Below are 20,024 nucleotides of genomic sequence, written 5' to 3'. Positions count from 1 at the left end.
AGCTTAGAAGAGACTGAGAGGGTGTCTGGGCCAAAGTCTGGCTCTCTTCTCCCTGGGGACTGGGCACAACTGACTATGGGCCAGCTCTGTCAGCAGGACTTATACATACGGAAGCACAGGGAGGGAGTGTTCAGGCGCCAGTCACAGGAGAAAGGCGAGACGTGGTCAGAGTGGACGCTAACGCTCAGACGGAGCCAGCAGGGGCAGACATGGCGGCCAGCAAGCACTCTCCACCGCTGGCTGCACCCTTGAGCTGCAGGGCTGGAGTTGGCTTGGGATCCACGTTCTAGAAGAAGCGTTGGCAAAGTGGAGTTAACTCAGAGGAGGGTGATGGCGATGACTAGGGGACGTGCCGTCTTCAGGCCGGTTAATGACTATTAGGGAGCTGATGTTCAAAAAAAAAGGGAGAGAATGTCATCTGCAAAGTGTGGGCCAGAGATTGTCTTTGAGAAAATTGCTTTGTTGGTCAGTTGTTTGAGTCCTGTCAGACTATATGAGACTCCATCAGGGGTTTTCTTGGCAGAGATACTGGAGTGGTTCGCCATTTCCTTCTCCAGCTCATTTTACAGATGGGGTAACTAAGGCAAACAGGGTGCAGTGACCTGCCCAGGGTGACACAGTTAATGGGTGTCCGAGGCTGGATTGGAACTCATGACGATGAGTCTTCGGGCTCCACGCCAGCGCTCTGTGTGCTGCTGAAAACATTGTACAGTGGATCATTAAAGAGGAGGCCTGTGACCGTGTGGATCAGGAAGGAGTGATTCCCCAAAGCTGTTGCGGCCCTGCCAGACCCACTCTGTTCCCTTTTTGGGCAGGTGAGAGGAATGCTGTAGCTAGAGCTTACCTTGATGCCATTTCTGCTGGGGAAGATGGAAGCATCACAGTGGGCTCCATGCAGACATAGTCAGGCCAAGGGAGGCAAGGAGCAGTCAGCCCCTCACTAGTGGGTCAGGGTTCGATTGGCCAGAGGCTTCCAGTGACAAGCCCCAGCAGTGGGTGCTCAGCCCATGCGAGGAAACATGTTTGCCAATTTCTCTGATAACACTAAGCTGGGAGGGAGAATCAGCCTGCCAGATGCCAGTCAGGGTCTACAATGATCCTGCCACCAGCATGGGACGGGGGAGTGTTAGCAGGGGGCCTGAAAAGGGTCTGGGGGCTCAGTGTGAGGTGACAGCCAGAGCCTTGAGACCCCCCCCATAGGGTGGCTCAGGTGGGAGCCTATTCACAAGCTGGGGTGTCCTAAGGAAGTGACCAGGACGCTAAAGGGCCTTGAGAACAGGTTGCAGGGGCATTTGTGGGCTGTGCAACAGCTGTCTTCAAGTATTTGAAGGGCTGTCATGCCAAGAGAGATTGGAGGTTTTTTGTTTAACCTCAGAGGGCAGAACTAAGAATGTTGGTGAGAAATTGCAAATAGGTCAGTTAGGGGGGCTGTCACTGGCCCCCTGGAGAGGCGATGAGCTCCCCATCCTTGGAGGCTGATGGCCCTGCTAGGTCTGTTATGTTGGAGCTGGGGCTACTGAGGCCCCTAACAACCCTAGGATTTGGGGGTTCTGGGCACCAGGGTCTTCTGAGGGGATGGTGGCTACGGTAGCTTCCAGTGTTTAGAGAAGGGGCCCAGGATGGCCCACTTGTTGGACAAAACTAGAACCAGCCTGAGAAGCCTGAACTTGGCTCAGTATCAGGCAGGGCTTCCACTGTGAGTGGAAGGAGATGCCAGAAGACAGAGTGAGACTCCTGCCAGTGCTTGTGGTGCTGCAGAGGAGAGGCCTGCTTCAGGCCAGGCCTGGGCTGGGCATCTTTGGAGGGCTATGTTCCTCATTGATCAGCATTTGGCTGCCTCTTGGCAGAGATCCTGGAGGGGTTTGTCATTTCCTTCTCCAGCTCATTTTACAGATGAGGAAACAGAGGCAAACGGGGTTAAGTGACTTGCCCAGAGTCACACAGCTAGTAAGTGTCTTAAGCCAAATTTGAACTCAGGTCCTCCTGACTCCAGGCCTGGCACTCTTGTCCACTGCGCCACCTAGCCACTCTCCCCACTCTTAAGAAACCTACATTTTCCTGCGAGAATTAATAAGTACACACAGGGTGTCCCCAAAGTCTTACTACCTGTTAAGCTCCAGAAGGGGAAAGTCTGCAGAGAAGTGGGGCCAGGAGGGGACGAGTTCTGTCTTGGCTATGTCAAGGTGGAGTGCCTACAGGGCATCCAGCTCAAGGCGGGCAGGATGTGATTGGGGGGATGGGCCTGGAGCCCGGCAGAGAGACTGGGGGGCCCTTGGAGAAGCCGTCTCCCACAGTCCCTCATTTATACAAGGAGAGGGCTAGTGACTTGCCCACGGTCTCCCAGAAGTAAGGGGCAGAGCTGGGACTCAGATGTCTGGAGATCAAGGGAAGCCAGTGAAGGAGAGGCCTCTGAGAAAGCACTCTGGCCTTCCTGCCTCCTCTGAGGCTGATCCCAGAGAGTGGGGAGCAGGTTCTCTGAAGAGGAATGACCTGGGCAGTGTGGCAACTGTCCTGAGGAAGGCAGGACAGTCCAGGAGTGCTGGCTGTGGAGTCAGGGAACATGGGTTTGAATCCACCCTCTTCCTCTCCCTGGGTGTCATTTTCTCCTTTTGTAAAATGGAGGGGTTGGACTTGGGGATCTCAAGGCTCTTTGAAAGGATCCCTGGGTTCTCTGTGGAGGGAGGAGACTTCTGGGAAATGACAGCTATGTTTGCAAAACAAGAGAAGGAAAGGACGGCAGTGATGCAGGAAGAAGAGACACTGACAGATCAAAGGAGATCCCAGAATGCATCCCTGGACTGTGCTAGTCTCACTCTTGGACATGAACCTGGGGCTGTGTCCCAGCCCTGCCCTCTGACATGGACACAGAATGTGTGTCCCAGCCCCTTGTTCTCAGACTTGGTGGAGAAGGAGGAGCAGCTTAGGGGCCTCAGTGCGAATCCCTGCTTTGCCGCTTCCCACCCATGCAACCTTGGGCAGATCCCTCCATTTACTGGGCCTCAGTTTCCCCTTCTGTAACATCCTCTCCAGTTCTCAAGCTTGGATTCTTCCCCTGTGTTTGTTGGGAAAAGGGACTCGTGGAGGACGGTGTCCCAGGCTGTGTTCCCCACGGGGCTCATCTTGGGCATGACAGGACAGGCTCCCTGCCCTGAATTCCTTCCTTCCCTTTTGTCTCTCGGGTCTTCCTTGGCTCCTCTGTGCTCAGCCCCGTGCTTGGCTCTGAGTTGGTGCTTCATGAACGCTTGCTGCCTGCGTGCCTGGCATGACGACGTTATGGAGGCGTGCCCAGCTTGAGTTTGGTGCTGTGCTTGTGGATGCAGGACCTCTGGCACCCTGGCATCTGGGGGGCTGGGGTGTCGTTCCCGGCTGCCACAGGTGCCCCTCTGCTCCCATGCCCTTTGGCACCCCCCATTCCATGGAGAAGTCTCTGATTTTTTCATTTCCTGTCCCGTTGTTCTCCCCTCCAATTTTTTGCCTCTGCCTTGCCCACTGCCTGTTGGTGCCCATTTCTGTTTCTTCACCTGACTGCTGCCTTCAGGAGGGAGCCTTCTTTATGGAGTCTGTCCGCAGCCCACGTGTGGCACCATCCACCTTCTATCCCCAGGTCAGTCGAACCCCCTGCCGCCTCTGCTACCCACACAGACCAGTAGAGAGGTGGCCGTGGACTCAGGATGGCAGCTGAATCAGGCCCCCAGGCTGAGTGTCCTCCACAGAGAGCCGGAAAGGAGGAAGGACATCCCCGAGGAGCCAGGCCATGTGACCAGATGGCCCCCACAGCGCTCCCCCCTCCTCCTCAGGATGGCCTCTTTGTCCTCTGGGCTGTTTGGGCCTTGGCTGTTGCTGGGTTGGCGCCCACCGTCAGCATCTTCACTTGGGAAGCTTCACTTGACTCGAGAGTCTTACCTGGATCGAGCATGTTCAGGGTTCAAGGAATGACAAAGTCCTATGTGGGGGAGGGAGAGTTTGGTGTTTGCGATGTGGGGGGGGGGGGGTATACAGATTGGGGCGGGTTTGAGTATGTGCACACGTGTGTGCATTTGGGGGTTGTGTATGGTGGTGGTGTGGGTGTAAGTGGCACTGGGAGCATACACCCTGAGCTCTGGCCTGGCAGGGCCTCCAAAGTTCCAGAGATGGAGGGACTCACTCAGGGCCACACAGGTGGTAGATAGCACCACCAGGCCTCTACCTTTCCTGGTCATCCGGCTTCAGGCCAGAGCCCTCCCCACTGCCCCAGGGCCCTCTATTGTTCAGGAGACCTGTTGAGTACAGTGGAAAAAGCCAAAAGGGAGAGGTTCACAGGACACTATTTTCTCGGACTCAGAAATGTGATGGCATTCTTTCCCTCCTTCCTCCCTTTCTTTCTTCCTTCCTTCTTTCCTCCTCCCTCCCTCCCTTCTCTCCTCTCTCCTTCCTTCCTTCCTTCCTCCCTCCTTCCCTCTCTCCTTCCTTTCCTTCCTTCCTTCCTCCCTCCCTCCCTCCCTCTCTTCCTCCCTCCCTCCCTTCCTTCCTTCTTCCTTCCTTCCCTCCTTTCCTCCCTCCCTTCTTCCTTTATTTGTTCATTTCCTCTTCCTGAGGCCTGCTTTAGAATAGGAGCCTCACTCTGGGTCTGATGGGCCCTGTGCTTGAGACTCCCACAGTGCTCAGGGATGGAAGGGGAGGGAGAGAAAATGAACATTTATTAAGCCCCAGCTGTGTGCTGGGCCTTGGACTAAGCCCTTTGCCAGCACTCTCCCTCACTTTTCCAGGTAGACTTTGTCTTGTCCTGCTGCCGCCTCATCACCTTCCTCCTTGCCACAGCTGGGCAGATGGGGCAGAATCTGCATGAACGGTTTACTAGGGCACTCTTGCCCTTTGGTATTCAGGCAGTAAGATTCAGGTTGCTGATGGTTCAGTGGTTGGGGTCAGGAAGACCTGAGTTCAAATCCAGCCTCAGATACTTCTTACCTGTGTGCCTCTAGGCAAGTCACTTCATCTGTCTGCCTCATATTAAAAGAGGGACCCTAATAGATATTTGCAAGGCACGCAGTACAATACCCAGCATAGAGTTAGTAGGTGCTTAATCAATGCCCCAGTGATGGCAGCAGAAGGCGCCCCAGATTCCTTCCTAGCCGATGGGTTGCTTTTGTTCCTGTCAGAGGCACTCTGGTACCATGGACAGCACCATCCTCCTGGCTAGCTGTCTATAGCTCCCTTCTGCCTGGGGGCACTCCGCTCCCTGTCTCAGACCTGTTTCTTTCTGCCTGATGGATAAACTGATGCGCCCTGCTTATCTCCCAAGGTGCTTCAGGAGAAACTTCTTTGTAAAGCACCATATGACTGTGAGTTCTTATTGAGATCCAGGCCGTCTGGTGCCTGGAGGCTCACAGTCCCAGCAGAGGGGGCTGGGGGTGCTCATTGCCTGAAAGGGAGAGAAAGGCTCACGAGCAGCGCCCCAAGGGCCGCCAGCGCCCACCTGCCATCAGGCTAGCTCTCGGGGCGCCCTCTGGGAAGGTGGGCCAGGCCTGGATGCAGCCCTTCTCAGCAACACTGCCCTTCAGGCTGGCGTTAACCAGAGCCTCCCCACTCTGGCTGTCTGGGGAACTCGAAGGGGACGGTGCTGCTGAGGGTGCTGGACAGCAGGCACTTTACCAGCAGAGCTGCTGGATTGGGGAGGGTCCACAGAGAAAGAAGAGGGGAATTGACAGCTCACCACCAAGTGTTCAGTCCCCAGTGCTGGGTAAACCAGACTCAGGGACCATTCATTCCACAAATGTTGATAAAGTATCCAGAGCCCTGTGCTGTGTGCTAGGAAAAAACAAAGTCTGAGTAAACCAGAGCCCCTACCCCTCCAGGAGCATATTGCAGGCTAACCACACACCAGGAGCGGTCATTGAGGCTAGCAGGGGTGACAGGATGGAGGGCTGGGGGCCGAGAAGCTCCTGGAGAGGGAAGGTCCCTGCCAGGCTTTCAGGTGGAAGGATGCTTAGGAATTCAGGAGGGAAGGAGGTGCAGAAGAGGGGCCTCCTGAGGGCAGAGGCCAGCATGAGGCCAAGCTGGTTTCTGCTTCTCGTCTTTAATGAAGGGCTCTAGGACATCACATGTCACAACTGGAATGGCCAAGAGAAAGGCTCAAAGACCATAGATGTGACTGGAGGACACCTCTTGAGGCCATGTTGGCCAACGCTATTTTACAGATGAGGAAACTAAGACCCAGAGGCCCAGCTGAGTGGTGAGAGCGCTGCGCCCATGGTAACTTTGTGAACCTGGAGGGGTCCCTTAATTTCTGCCTGCCTCAGTTTCCTCTTCTGTAAAGTGGTAGTAATAGCACCTATCTGGTAGAGCTGCTGTGAGACTCAGATGAGATAATCTCTATAAATGCCGTTTATTATCATTGGTCATCATTGCCATTGTCCGTGGTCACAGGTGGTCGTAGCAGAGGCAGACTTTGACCCCAAGGCCAGGACGCCAGACTCGTGGCAGGACCGAGCTGAGGGTCCCCTGGGTCCCCACCCTCGGCCTCTCACCTCTTCTGGGAGCGCTGCAGGCTCACGGTAGGACTGATTTGACGACAGCTGAGTGAGCTAGAATAGGGCAGCTGCCAACCCATTGAAATAGCAGCACCAGCCTTGGGGGGTGGCTCTGCAGACAGAACAAGGCTGGCAGCAAAACCAGGGAGATTTGGAAATGGCAGGGTTCTGCTGGCACCTTGGGTGGGCCAGTCAGCAGGGGTTGGGGGAAAAAACTGGTCTTGTGGGGAGAAGACCCTGTGCTCTGTGCTGTACTTGGGAGCACCTGATAGCTGGGGACTTGGCCTGATTCAGCTAATTCCATCTTGGGTCAGATGAGGGGGCGGGACCCCAGATGACCTCCGAAGGCCCTCCCGCTTGAAATCCTATGATGGTGGAGTCTAACCATTGAAAGCTGCGCCAGAAGTCATCCAGAAAGACAGCCATACAGATTTATTGAAAAAGGAACACCTCCCTCCTCTGCGTGGGCATGTCCACTGAGGCCTGCTGGTCCTCCACCTTGCTGGAAAGGTGCATTTGGTGGCTCCCATCTTAACCAATTAGGAGCAGTCAGCCTGCCCAGCCTGGGCCTAGGTCAGAGTGGAGAAGGGTTAAGTCCCCTCCCTGGAAACAATCTTTCCTTAATTAATTAAAAAAAAAGGACTAGGCCCCTGCTGCCTCTCATCTGGGCTCCCAGTCTGCGTATCGAGGCTTTCCTTCCCCTGCCCCAGTTGCTGGAGGGCCTCTGGCCACTGGGGGTCAGCCATGGCTGGGGAGGACTGCTTGCCACGCCAGTTCTCTGGCCTAGAGTGGGCAGCCAGGGCCCCTCACATCTACACGTCACACGTGTCCAGTTTGGTAAAAGGGTCAGTGAGGACTGGTTGGGTGGCATTTAAGGGTTGTGTACAGTTTAGCCGGCATTTTAATCCATGAGGAACCTGTGCTTTTGAGAGGGAAAAGGGGGTTGGCTAACAGTATAGCCTTTGTAAGGTACAGAACTGAGGTTCAAACCCAGCTCCCCAAAGTCTGAATCCAGGTGTCTCCCTATCCTGTATCAGAGGCTGCTTTGTGAATCTGCTCCAGGTGCAGGGAGGGGGGGGGGAACAGTGAAGGGCTTCATCATGCTAGAAGCCCTGAGTACCCTCGGAGGTTGGGGTCTGGGAGGGAAGCCCAATCCCCGCTGTGTCCTGGAAGGTCAGGTGGTGGGTGGTTTTCCCATCTCTGGATGTGCTGAATCTCCTTACACTTGCAGATGGCTTCTGGTGCCTACTGTGGTCATTGCTTTGTTCCCGCATGTCCTTGGGTCTGCTCAGGCTTGGAGCTTTGAGAGCGTCTGGGGGGCCGTCATTCCGTGGCTTCCCTCCCCAGGTGCTGCCGGGCACATCTTAGGTGGTGGCCAGCACCAAGGTCCACCCCCAGGCCTTGCTGGTGCGGCAGGCTCTGCCAGACTGGGCTATGGTGGTGGAGTAATGATGGATAACCTCCAGCCCCAGCCCAGAAATCTACCAATCATTGCTGGGAGGTGCCCAGCAGGCACACAGCCCACCTGAGAAAGGAAGGATGGAAGGACCCTCCTCACAGCGGGAGCAGATTCCTTCATTTAAGGTTGGCCAAGCACTTCACAATAGAGGGGCTGAAAAGATCAAATAACTTCCACAGGGTCAGGATTCGAACTCAAGTCTGCCTAATTCCAGGCCCAACCTACTCTCTGCTGTGCAGCTTTGCCTACTCAGTTTGGTTCTGCAGATCCCAGCATGTGCTCAGGAGTCAAAGAAGGGGCTTAGGCAGAGACAACCCCTGCACCTCGGAAGGCTGGTAGGGTGTGGATCCTCTGCCCCTCAAGGACCCAGAGGCCACTAGGGTGGGGGTCCTACAGTATAGTGGGAACAAGCCTGGATCCTGAGTTGAGGAACCAGGGTTGGAGCCTTCCCCTTGACCCCTGTGAACCATCTCACCTGTTGCCATTAGTCTCATCTGTAAAATGGGCAGAATACTTTTACCCTGCCCACTTTTAGGGAAGTGACCTTAGGATGCTATCAGAATGTCGGTCATTACCAGGAGAAGAGAACCAGCATTTTAGCATCCCTGTGGGGACATGGTCACTTGGAGGCCTGGGGCAGAGGAACCCACCAAGTCAAGCCTTTGAGAAGCCACGGTCATTTGCAGGCCTACCTGTGCTCCCTGGAACATGAGGGCCCAAGTCTCTGAGAAGAAGGAATCGGGGTCATGGGCTTTCCTCCGAGCGCCCCACACGGCTTCCAGAATGGGAAAGAAAGATCATTCTGGGGAATTTTGCTTTCCCTGCTCCCTCTAGGACCGGCCTCTGTGCTCCTTCCTCCACAGGGTCACCAGAGGTGAGGGCTGGAAGGGACCTAGTGCCTGGCTGGCGTGGAGCTAGAACACGCACCGACTGATAGGAGAAAGAAGGGGGTAGGATCAGGGAGTGGCTGACGCCGCCCCAAATGTCAGAAAAGGGGAGAGAGCAGACTGCAGACTGTAGGCCAGTGAGCTTGGCTCTGCCTCCTGCATCCATTCTAGACGCATCATTAAAGAGATGGCTGGTGGACATTTAGAAAGGGAAGTAGCGATTGCCGAGCGCCAGCCTGGCTTTGCCAAGAACCAGTCCCGCCAGCCGATCTTGTTTGTCTTTTTCTGACAGCCAAGCGGAATGCCATGGTATTGGTTTAGTTACTGTCATTTAGCAGAGCTTTGGACAAAGGCCTTGATGCCCTCAAAGTCACTCTTACTTTCTATGGTTCTGCGACTTTAGAGCAGGTTGTTAAGGGTTGTGTTGATGTAGAGAAGGCGCCTGGAGCCCATCATGTAAAGGGACTTGCCTGCGACATCTCTGAGTCAGCAGCACAAGGGAGGCATCAGACCCATGCTCCCTTGGTAGGCATGGTCCTGGTTATGCCCTCTCTGTAGGTGGAACCCCCAGAGAGGTCAGAGCCCCGGCTCTGGCCTCTCTGGGCTAGGCGGGCATTTCACAGCTGCCTTCTCATTCCCCAGCTCACTCCAGGCTTCCCTGGTGCCCCTCATCTCCTCGAGCTGCTTTGGAGGAGAAATAGGAACTCAGAGTCTACAGCGATTGCTATAAAACTTAACTCTATTTTCTCCATCCTTGCAGGTCTCAGTGGATCAGAGTGCCGCTCCAGCCTTAGACAGCACCAGCCTGGGCATCAGCATGGGCCAGCCCGTGGACAGGGGCAGTGCACAGACTGCTGGGGAGCAGGGGTACCCACCAGCAAATCCCAGCGATAGCAGGTGAACCCAGGGCATCACCTGGACCTGGTGACAAATGGGGCCCAGCATCTGATGTGGAGCCTGGCTGGCTCTGGCTTGCTTCTTCCTGCCTTGAGGGTCCCTGGGGCCATGTACCTTGCAGGACTGCCCCAGCTTCCAATCCCTATTTTGTCCTTTGGTAGGGAAGGGTCTAGGCTTTCAGGGGGTAGAAGCGCTTGTCCATGCCCACACATGTGCCAATGGGAGGGCTTCCCGGGGGCACTGGCCCCTGAGCCAAGGGAAAAACGAGTCCCCTGGGGAAGGTGGTGCTGGGAGAAGAGGGCTCCCAATGGCCCCACTGTGGAGGTACCAGAGCTCTGCTGATGGGCACCAGACTCACCTGCCTGGCCTCCAACCCTGCTGTTCTACCCCTTTCCAGCTCTCAGCAGTTCCCAGCCAGTTCGCTGACAACAGCCTCCACCCTGCTGGAGATCCTGGAGGCCATGAAGCACCCCTCGTAAGTAGCGGGAGGACTCCCACCCAGGGCTCACCGGGACCGCCAGGGGAATGAGAGCAGAGAGCTCAGGGCTGGGACCCAGGAGCCTGGGAGGATGCTGGACCAGGTGGCAGGCTTCAGGGGCCTCTGGGAAATGATGAGGCTGGAGCAAGGGCCTCCCACCTCCCTTTGCTCAGGCTCAGCATCCCTCCCATGTGCCATTTCAGTGTGTGCATGCACACTCACTCTCTCCAGGTCTGGGTCTGTCTCTGTTTCTCTCTTTCTCCATCTGTCTGTCTCTGTTTCTGTTTTTATCTTTGTTTTTCTCTGTCTATGTTTCTCTATGTCTTTGGCTGTCTCTCTGTTCTCTCTCTGTCTCTGTTTCTGTCTCTCTCTTGTCTCTATCTCTGTCTCTTTGGCCACCTCTGTTTTTCCGCTCTCTGTCTCTGTCTTTGTTTCTCCCTTTCCCTGTCTCTCTCATTCTCTCTCTCTCTCTATGTCTCTGTTTTTCCCCTCTCTGTCTCTGTCTCTCCCCGTGTCTCTGTTGCCCTTCCTTTCCCCAACACTTCCTAGAGGGCCATGGAGGAGCAGAGGAGGAGGGAGCAGCACCTGCCATGCTGCTGCCCACACTTACTGTGGGATCTTGACCAAGTCCCTTTCCCTCCCTGGGCCTCAGTTTCCTCCTCTCTGAAAGGAGGAGGTGGGGCCCAGTGGTGCCTGAGGTTCCCACACTCCCGGGCCTCCTCATGGTGCCCTGCCAGCTTTTGGGGCCCCCCTTTAGTCACCACTTCATAACTAACTGTGACCATCCCTTTTCTTGCCTTTGGCTGGGTGGGCTCCAGAACAGGCATCCAGCTGCTCTCCGAGCAGAAGGGTCTGTCTGCATCCTGCTTCATCAGCGCAGAGGTCGTGCACTGGCTGGTGAGCAGTGTGGAGGGTGTGCAGACCCAAGCCATGGCCAGTGACATCATGCAGGTGAGTTGTGGGCCAGGGCTGGGCGGGGCAGGGCCAGGCGGGGGACCAGAATGGGGCTGAGCTTTCCTGAGGGCACGCTGGCCAAGCAAGGCCTGCTTTGGGAACACGTCCCATTTTGGCCCAGGAGTCTCAGAATTTGTTCTTGGGGCTGAGACGTCCTGGTGGCCAGGGGTGCAGAATCCCTGGAAGACTCTTCCTGATGTGGCTGCTGGGAAAGCAAAGTGGAAATGCCCCACCCTTGAGCCCAGGAGTCTGGGGCAGACCGTCGCTCCCTCTGATCCTTCCAAGGCACTGCCGACCCTGGAGGGGGCAGATCCCAGGCAGCTGAGAGCGCCATTTGGTCAGTGCAAGCGTGTGGTTGTGGCTCTGATGTTTGGCCATCCTTTGGAGCCTCGGACCTTCTCTCCATCAGCTGGAGGCTGGCGTCAGGGCCAGGGGAGAGCAGGGAGTAGCAGGCAGGAGCTAGAGACAGTGAGGCCTGGGGGGGACACCTGACACCCACATTTGGGTACTTCCCAGAATGTTAGCTCATCCCCTATGAGAAAGGAATATGATGTGCCCGATGACAAGTGGCTGTTCATCCTCAGCTTGAAGACTCCAGGGATGGGGAGCTCACTACCTCTGGGGCAGCCCCTTTCACTCAGGGACATCTGGCCTCAGTCGGCTTCTTTGCAGACTCTGCTGCTTCTAGCTTCCTCATGGACCGCAGAGGACCCTCCTTCCTCCACAGACTGATGGCCTGAGGGCTGGACTGGAGGCATCAGAGAGAAATACAAGGTCGGGAAGACCACCTTCCCAGCCACGGGGGGTGGCCTGGCCTACGAGACAGTGAGGCCCTCCCTGGAGTCTGCAGGCAGAGCCCAGACGCCCGCTCTCGTCCAGGTCCTTGTTGGCCTCGATGGCCTCGCCCTTCTCTGGATCTTGTAACCTAAGGGAGGTGGAGAAGCGGCCTCCTTGGAACTCTGCAGGTCCTGGTGCAGAGTGGCCGCTCCTCTGGCCCTGACCTGGCCCGTCCCCATCTCTTCTAGAAAATGCTGGAGGAGCAGCTCATCACTCACGCCTCGGGGGAGGCCTTGCGCACTTTCATCTACGGCTTCTATTTCTACAAGATCGTGGCCGACAGGGAGCCCGACCGAGGTCAGGAAGAGGGGGGTGTGGGGGCGCTTCTCCGGGCCTCCCTCCTCCTCCCCCTGGGGAGCGGTTCTCTGGGCCCCCTCAGCAGTTCTCCAGGCCCCTGTTTCCGGCCAGGGAGGTGACTGTCTGTCATGTGGCCAGGGCTCAGTCACCTCCAGGTGCCCTGTGGTGGCCTCACTCTGAGGGCCGTCACGTGGGGCTGGGAGCCGGGGTCCAGCCCTCAGTTCTGGGGCCTTGGTGGAGTCCTCTCCCTCACCTGTCAGTGAGGCACATGAGCCATGTGGGGAGAGGCCCTTGGGTCCGTACCGTGGTGTCCATTGACCCGGCTTCTGGAGGTGACCGTCCCCAGCTGTTTGAGCAGGCTCGGGGCATCTCCTCTATCTGGAGGCTCCTCTTTGGGCCTCTGGGCACCACCAAAGCCTTGCCTGTCTCCTGCCAGGTGGGGAATGGAGTGCTCACTTTGCAGTCTGGGGGACTTAGGTTCAGATCCTGCCTCTGACACTTCCTAGCTCAGTGCTTCTGGGCAGGTCCCTTCCCATTTCTGGGCCTTGGTTCTTCCATCTTTAAAATGGGAGGTTAGACTTGATGGCCACTGCTCTGGGATCCTGCAGGCAGTCCTTAGCACATAGTAGGCACTTAACAGACGCCCTCTGGCTGACGCGTAACTATGTGAGACAGTCTTATTTTCAGCCCCCCCTTTCCAGGTACCTTCCCAGCTTGAAGGCTGCATGTTTTATCTAAAGAACTTGGGCTTCTATTCCTTCCTTGGCCCTGTCTTAGCTGTGTCCTTCCCTCATCTGGAAAATGGATTTATTGTGAGGAAAGGACCTTGCCAGCCTTCAGGTGCTGGAGGAATGGGCGGCACGTCTTAATCTCCTTTATGAGTGAAAAGCGGAGGGGGGCAGCTCAGAGGCTGCATCGGGGACTGGTCCTAGACCCATGCCCCGTGGCTGACCTCTCCCCGTGTCTCCCCAGTGGCCCTGCAGCAGCCTGCCACATGGCACACGGCGGCCATGGACGACTTCACAGCCTTCCAGCGGAAGTGGTTTGAAGTGGCCTTCGTGGCTGAGGAGCTGCTGCACTCGGAGATCCCTGCCTTCCTGCTGCCCTGGCTGCCCAGCCGCCCCGCCTCCTACGCCAGCCGGCACAGCTCCTTCAGCCGCAGCTTCGGCGGGAGGAGCCAGGCTGCTGCTCTCCTAGGTATCGTTGGAGGCAGAGATGGCTGGGGCTGGGGGTGGTGGGGGTGGTGGTAGTGGGGATAGCGGTCCCCTCGGGGCAGGGCTGAGCTAGCCGAACCTCAGAACAAAGGGTTAGAGGAGGTGCCTCTGCAGAGCTCGTGCAGCTGGGCCTCGAGGACTCAGGGAGGGCCTGGTGTAAAGGGACAAGCTGGCCCAGGCTTGGACTCGGTTTTCTCACCTGTAAAATGGGGCCACTGATTTCTGGCTCTGTTGGTTTAGTGGCTGTTACTGTGGACAGGCAGGCTCTCCCCTCTGAGCCTTAGTTTCCTCTTTTGTTAAATGGGGACAGTTAGTCAGGAGACCAGGGCAGGGCAGGGATGGCCCCTTGTCTTTGCATCCCCGCTGCTTTGCCTGGTGCCCGGCACATGTGCCTAGGCCATGCCCAGTTGGTGGGCAAACAGAAGCACCTGAGAAAAGCTTGGGGCTGCTTGCCCCTCCTGGGCCCGGCTTCTTCACCCAAACAAGTGTGGTAGAGGCGGGTGTGGGTTCAGGTCCTGCCCAGGGTGCTCACCTTCTGGGCGGCCTCTGGGGGCCTGGTGTGTAGAGTGAGGGGCTTGGGGCCCCTTCTGGCTTTGTCTCTGACTCTGTATCTTCCCTTCTGAAGTCCTGCCCCTCTTGTGTGTCTGCTCTCTCCTAACCCTTGTCTTCTTCTCCCACCAAAAATCCTGCTGGAAAAATGCAGGGATCCCAAGCTCTGGCTTTGAATCCAGCCTTCCCCTCCCTGTGCCTCAGACCCGTGGCTGCAGAGTCAGGGGCCTTTGGCCTTCCATTAGCCTCTTCCCTCCACATCCTGCCCGGGAGGCAGAGGCCTACCTACTTCCTAAGTGTGAGACCCTCAAGGCCTCAGTTTCCTCCTCTGTAGAATCTGGGCATTGGCTTGCTCTACACTCTGATTCTAGGGCTGTCCACTCAGCCCATTCCTGTGTTTTGGGTCAGTGCCCAGATCACTGGGCAGGTGAGTTCCCCAGAGAAAGTCTTGGCCTGGCCTGGCCCAGAGGGAGGCTCCCCTGTCCCTCACAGCTTCTCTGTTCCTCCTGGAGGGCTGGGGCTGTGCTGGGCTTTGGTGCAGGCTAACTGCAGCACGAGGAACCATGACCCACTCCTTCCTCCCTCTCTCCCCTTGTCATGGCAGCCTCCTTGTCTTTGCTCTGCTGCCAGGTGGGCGGGCCCAGGAGAGCCCCTACCAGGCAGCTCATGGGCACCAGGGCCCCCCCGGCCTGTGAACTAGGCCTCCGTTTGTTTCTGTCAGAATCTCTTGGGCAATTTCTCTTTATTTCTCATGAACTCTGGTCTTGGTGAGCTAGAAGGCCTGGCCTCCCTGCCCGTGTCAACGCAGCAGCTCCTTGTCTCGGCCTTGCTCTAAGGCAGCAGGTAGCCCTTAGCAGGTGTTTGTGGTATAGCCCCCTGGGCCAGTGAAATGGGCAGTGGCTCACAGCCAAGTAGGAGGCCAGCCATGATCTGTCCCATGTCGGGATGACACACCGGCCACCTAAGCAAAGGAGCAGAAGAAAGTCTGTTTTAAAGAGGTGGGATGGGGGGCACTGGCCTTGGAAGACATGAGGCCCAGTGATGAGGTGGGGGCTCATCCCGGGAGTGGCAGACTCCCTGCCACCCCCGCTGACGCCTCTTCTCCCCGCACAGCGGCCACGGTGCCTGAGCAGAGGACGGTGACCCTGGATGTGGATGTGAACAACCGTACAGACAGGCTGGAGTGGTGCAGCTGTTATTACCACGGCAACTTCTCCCTGAACGCAGCCTTCGAAATCAAGCTGCATTGGATGGCTGTGACAGCCGCAGTGCTCTTTGAGATGGTGAGTGGCCTGGGCAGGCAGGCACCAGAGCCTGGTGTACCTGGTGATCGGGAGGCTCCCCCCAGCTCCAGGAGGATCCTGGGGAGTCACCACGATCCGGGAGCCATGCTGACCCCCAGGCCCGTGCCTTTTCCAGTGCTTCCCACTGGGCTTCATTGCCAGCCCTGTGGCCAAGCTCCCACCAGAGCTAACCACCTACGTGGGCTTTTCACATGAGGAGGGCCCAGAGTAGGACATGGAGTGTCTGTCCTAAAAAGCGGTGACCTCAGCTCTGGAGGGACCAGCCTGGGGTCACAGAGCGCTTGCAGGGTGACCTGAACTTTCTTCATAGCAGCCTTGGGAGGCTAGCCATGCGAGGAACAGTATCCCCATTGTACTGATGAAAAATCAAGGCTTGGGGAAGGGAAAGGACTTGGCCAAGGCCCTGCTAGTCTCTGGGGTTATCAGAGTCAGCGAGGCTCAAGTTGGGCCAAGACCAGCCTTTTTCCATGCTCAGAATTGTTTAACTTCCTGCATTTAGCCATGGGATAGCCCCCAATCGTTGGGTTGATATGTCCTCAGCAGAGAATCTCCCTTAGGCTCAGACACAGGCCAGGGGCTCACTTGGTTACTCCATCTGAAAGGCTTCCTCCACTGTTAGCCATACAGGATGTCAGATGTCCAAAGCAGGGCCCTGTGACCTTTCTCAACATCCCAGGGAGAAAATGACCTTTCAGAGGGAGGTTCATTTTCTCTTGATGTCCTCTCTCCTCAAAGAGCAGATAGCAGCCCCTGTGGAATACGGCACCCTCACACAAGAGGTGCCAGTTGGCCCGTTGTCCTCGGCCAGTCCTGATCTGCAGGACATCTTTTCCTTGGCCTCACCTCTGCTGAGATCTCCACAGCCAGTCACCCCTATCAGCCAGGGCCCTGCACTGCCACCTTGCACTTCAGACCCTGCCAGTTAGTGTCTCATCCATCCCGGGTGCATTCTCTGAGCCGGTGGGCAGCACCAGGGCCAAGGCCTCTGCATTACCGCCATCAGCGTGTTGGTGCCCAGCCAAGAGACCCAGCCAGTGGGCACAGGAAGGCTCAGGCATGCTGTTCTCCCTCACAGGTTCAGGGCTGGCATCGCAAGGCCACTTCCTGCGGCTTCCTGCTGGTCCCGGTCCTGGAAGGCCCATTCGCCCTGCCCAGTTACCTTTATGGGGATCCTCTGCGAGCACAGCTGTTTATCCCGCTCAATATCAGTTGCTTGGTGAAGGAGGGCAGTGAACATCTGTTTGATAGTAAGTCTTTGCACCCCGAGAGGGCGGGGAGGATCTGAGCCCCTGGAAGGGGATTCTCTAAGGACTTGTCCAAGGCAGCCCCAGGGGTTCTGGCAAGGCCTGCCAGGGTATCCTCCCTAAGCCTCTTTCAGGTGGGGCGCTTTTGCCTTCTCAGCTCCTGGTTCTGGTTTCGGGAGTTCAGCCCTTGAGAATGGGGTGGCTTCCGATTCTGACATCAACCCAGTGAGACCTGCCATCCACAAACGGTGCCTCCTCAGGCCCTCCTGATTTCTGCCCTAAAAAAGATTGGGGCCATTTTCAGGAAGGGCCTTCCCCTTCCTTTGCATGAAGCCCCCGCGTGTACTTCCCTGCGAGAAAGACCAAGGGAGGGAGCATGCTGGCAGGGCTGGCAGGGCTAGTGAGGAGAGGGCACCCTGGGCCAGGCTGCTGCAGGTGGGAGTGAAGTCTGGCATGGGGGACATGAGCACTGACCCTTCCTGGCTCTGAAGAGCCTTATCGGGCTGGGGGTGGGAGTGGGGGTGATGCTGACACTGACAGATCTGTGTGAGGAAGGCCCTTGGGAATGGGAGTGTTACCGTCCCCGAGGGCATGCTGGAGCTCAGAGGTGCCCTGGGAAGCGCAGAAGGGGCAGGTTTAGGGCAGACGCCCGCTTTACCAGCAGGGTGCTTCCAGAATCCCAGAAGGTGTGGGCTGGAAGGAGGCGCCCACTTCTGGGTAATGGGTGGGGTGGGCCTGGTGGCGAGCTTGGGCTTGGCTGCTGGCTGCTTGATCTGGGTGGAAAACAGCCTTTGTTGCTTGTACAGACACTGCTTAGGGACCCGGCATCCTCTCTCGGTTGCTATGGTTACCGTCAGGGAAAGATGCCCTGGTTTAAGTGATTAAAGACCAGCAGCTGGAGGCCTTTCTCCCTTCTCTGTCCCGCTCTGTCCCTCCCTGCCTGCTGCCTTCTGCATGATGTGAATGTGCTCTAGATTTTTTTAAAATATGAAGGCTCAATAGATCAGTTTTTTTTTTTAACCTCTTTGGTTGCTCTGACAACCTCTAGCTTGCCCTGGGTAGAAGATGACAGATATGGAGGGGCAGGCGCAGGCTGTGCTCACGTTTCTGGGGACGTCTTGCTGCGTTCCTGCCCCCCCCGAGTGCCAGCTCCCAAAGCCTGGGGCTGGGGCGGGGGTAATCCATTTTTGTCAGGACCTCCCCTTCTCACACCACCTGCCTGTCCTCGTTCCCACTCCCAGAAAACCATTTCTTATTACGAAGAACAGAAAAGATTAAAAACAACAACAAAAAACCGGGTCATTGAAATGAACCGTTACTGGGCCAGAGCCTGCCGTTGTGACAGACATCCGCACCCCCTCCTCTGGGGCCGAGCTTGGCTGTTCACGGCTGATTCCACGTTCCCTCGCCGTGGGCCTGATGCCTTCAGAGTATTCCAGAGGGAGAAGCAGAGCTGTGTTGTCAGCCCCGTGTTGTAAATGAGGAAGCCATAGCTGAGGGACATCCAGAGAAGGGGCCGTGTAATTGGGGCTGGGACTTGAACCCAGGTCTTGGGATTCCCCTGAGTCATTGCTTAGATGGCAGTGTAAAGAAACAGGATGAGTAGAAATCATGGCATGTCGGGCATCCTCGGGGCCACTCCTCTCATTTTATAGAGGAGTAAACTCAGCCCCAGAAAGAGGGAGCTGAGTCCAAGAGTACAGCCTGGGCCCAGAGAAGGGCTTTCCCTAAAAGATTCCAACAAGGCCTCGCCCTCTGCCTAGAGAAGCCCCATCCAGTGGGGCGGCCTGCATGACTGGCTGGCTCTTGCCACAGAGCATCGAGGCCCGCCTCCCCTGTTCTCTGCCTGGTGGCTTTGCCCTTCAGGGTCGAGCAGAACCAGCCTCGTGCGTCCAAGACCCGAGGGCCTGTTGGCCACATGGTCCTCACTGTGTTGACCAAACCTTTTCCCCTAGGTTTTGAACCAGAAACTTACTGGGATCGCATGCATCTCTTCCAAGAAGCCATCGCTCACAGGTGCGTTGGTGGGTGAAGTGTGGGGGGTGCACTCGAATCTTGCTGAACAGTGCGCCCTCCCCCAGGTGGCTCCTCCTGTCACAGGGTCAGCACAGAGTACCCTCCTCTTCTCCCTGCCGTGTGACTGGGGGCTCCAAAGGGGCTGCAGCAGCAGGGACTCTGGGGTCTGGTCTGCCCCACTTTCTTCCCCAGGTCCCTCACCCCTTAGCCTGGGGCCTCAGTAAGTGGCTGTGGCCAAGAAGATGCCTCCTGAGGTGGTCACTGGGTGCCAAGCTCCTTAGGACTGGCACAGTCCAGTCCTTGGACAACAGAACCTCCCCTTTTCCCCCACCCCCACCCAATCCATCTTTGGATCTGACCTTGACCACTTCCCAGCATGCTCTGGGACTCTGCTGACTTGGCCTTAGGCTTTTGTCCCCTCTGTGCCCTAGTCAAGCCCAAGGGGAGTGAGTTTGAGTGGCGGGAGCAAGGAAAGAATCTGGTGGGGGGTGGGCTATGGGCTTTTGTGGCCAGACTGGGTGAAGGACCTCCTCAGGCCATCACAGCTCCCTCATTTCCTCAGGTTTGGATTTGTGCAAGACAAATATTCGGCCTCCGCCTTCAACTTCCCTTCTGAGAACAAGCCACAGTACATCCACGTCACAGGTGAGTGGGGAAGGGGGAGCCCCCTGGCCTTAGGCGTGGTGGCCAGGCACATGCCCTTCCTCATGGGCAGCTCAGCTGGAGTTGGGGGGCAGACCGGGAGATGGTGTGCAGTCCTGGTGAGGGGTGATGGTCACGTGTGCACCGAGGGCGAGGAACACGCAGACCCCAGGGCTGCTGGAGGGAACAGGGGCCTTGTCCTTTGGGCTCTAGTCTGGCCCCCAAGGTGAGTGTCCAACTTATTTCAGGGCGGGGCAGGGTCTTGCCCTGGTGTCCTCCCCGGCAATGTGCCACAGCATAGGATCCAGGGTGGGTGTATGTGTTGTGTGTGTGTTGTGGCTGTGTATGTGTTGTTATCGAGTGTGTATGTGTTGTTAACGAGTGTCTGAGTGTATATGTGTAGTTACCGAGTGTGTCTTTGTGTTGTGAGTGTGTGTATGTGTGTGAGTGTGTATGTGTGTATTGTGAGTGTGTGTTGTGACTATATGTGTGTGTATGTGTGTTGTGAGTGTGTGTTGTGGCTGTGTATGTGTTGTTATCGAGTGTGTATGTGTTGTTAACGAGTGTCTGAGTGTGTATGTGTAGTTACCGAGTGTGTCTTTGTGTTGTGAGTGTGTGTATGTGTGTGAGTGTGTATGTGTGTTGTGACTATATGTGTGTGTATGTGTGTGTTGTGAGTTGTGTTGTGACTATATGTGTGTGTGTTGTGGCTGTGTGTATGTGTTGTTACCGAGTGTGTG

The 20,024-nt window shown here is 56.6% G+C and overlaps 1 protein-coding gene across 1 annotated transcript in view; it reads left to right on the top strand.

Moving 5' to 3' along the window:
• The window catches only part of DEPDC5 (DEP domain containing 5, GATOR1 subcomplex subunit), a 113,278-nt gene extending 93,764 nt beyond the window's left edge, over positions 1-19,514 (top strand). The window contains exons 31-39 of the mRNA XM_069081385.1: positions 9,613-9,749; positions 10,147-10,224; positions 11,046-11,178; positions 12,207-12,315; positions 13,288-13,512; positions 15,192-15,361; positions 16,458-16,629; positions 18,582-18,642; positions 19,205-19,514. Coding sequence (XP_068937486.1) covers positions 9,613-9,749; positions 10,147-10,224; positions 11,046-11,178; positions 12,207-12,315; positions 13,288-13,512; positions 15,192-15,361; positions 16,458-16,629; positions 18,582-18,642; positions 19,205-19,514 — 1,395 coding nt within the window. The remainder of the gene's footprint in view (positions 1-9,612; positions 9,750-10,146; positions 10,225-11,045; positions 11,179-12,206; positions 12,316-13,287; positions 13,513-15,191; positions 15,362-16,457; positions 16,630-18,581; positions 18,643-19,204) is intronic.
• Positions 19,515-20,024: the final 510 nt, after the last annotated feature.

Source organism: Petaurus breviceps, unplaced genomic scaffold (assembly GCF_028583685.1).
Source record: "Petaurus breviceps papuanus isolate PSGF00001 unplaced genomic scaffold, PetGlider_PUasm1.0 99, whole genome shotgun sequence".
Lineage (NCBI taxonomy): Eukaryota > Metazoa > Chordata > Mammalia > Diprotodontia > Petauridae > Petaurus > Petaurus breviceps.
Note: the sequence above shows the minus strand (reverse complement) of the source record. Positions and strands in the feature narration are given on the sequence as shown.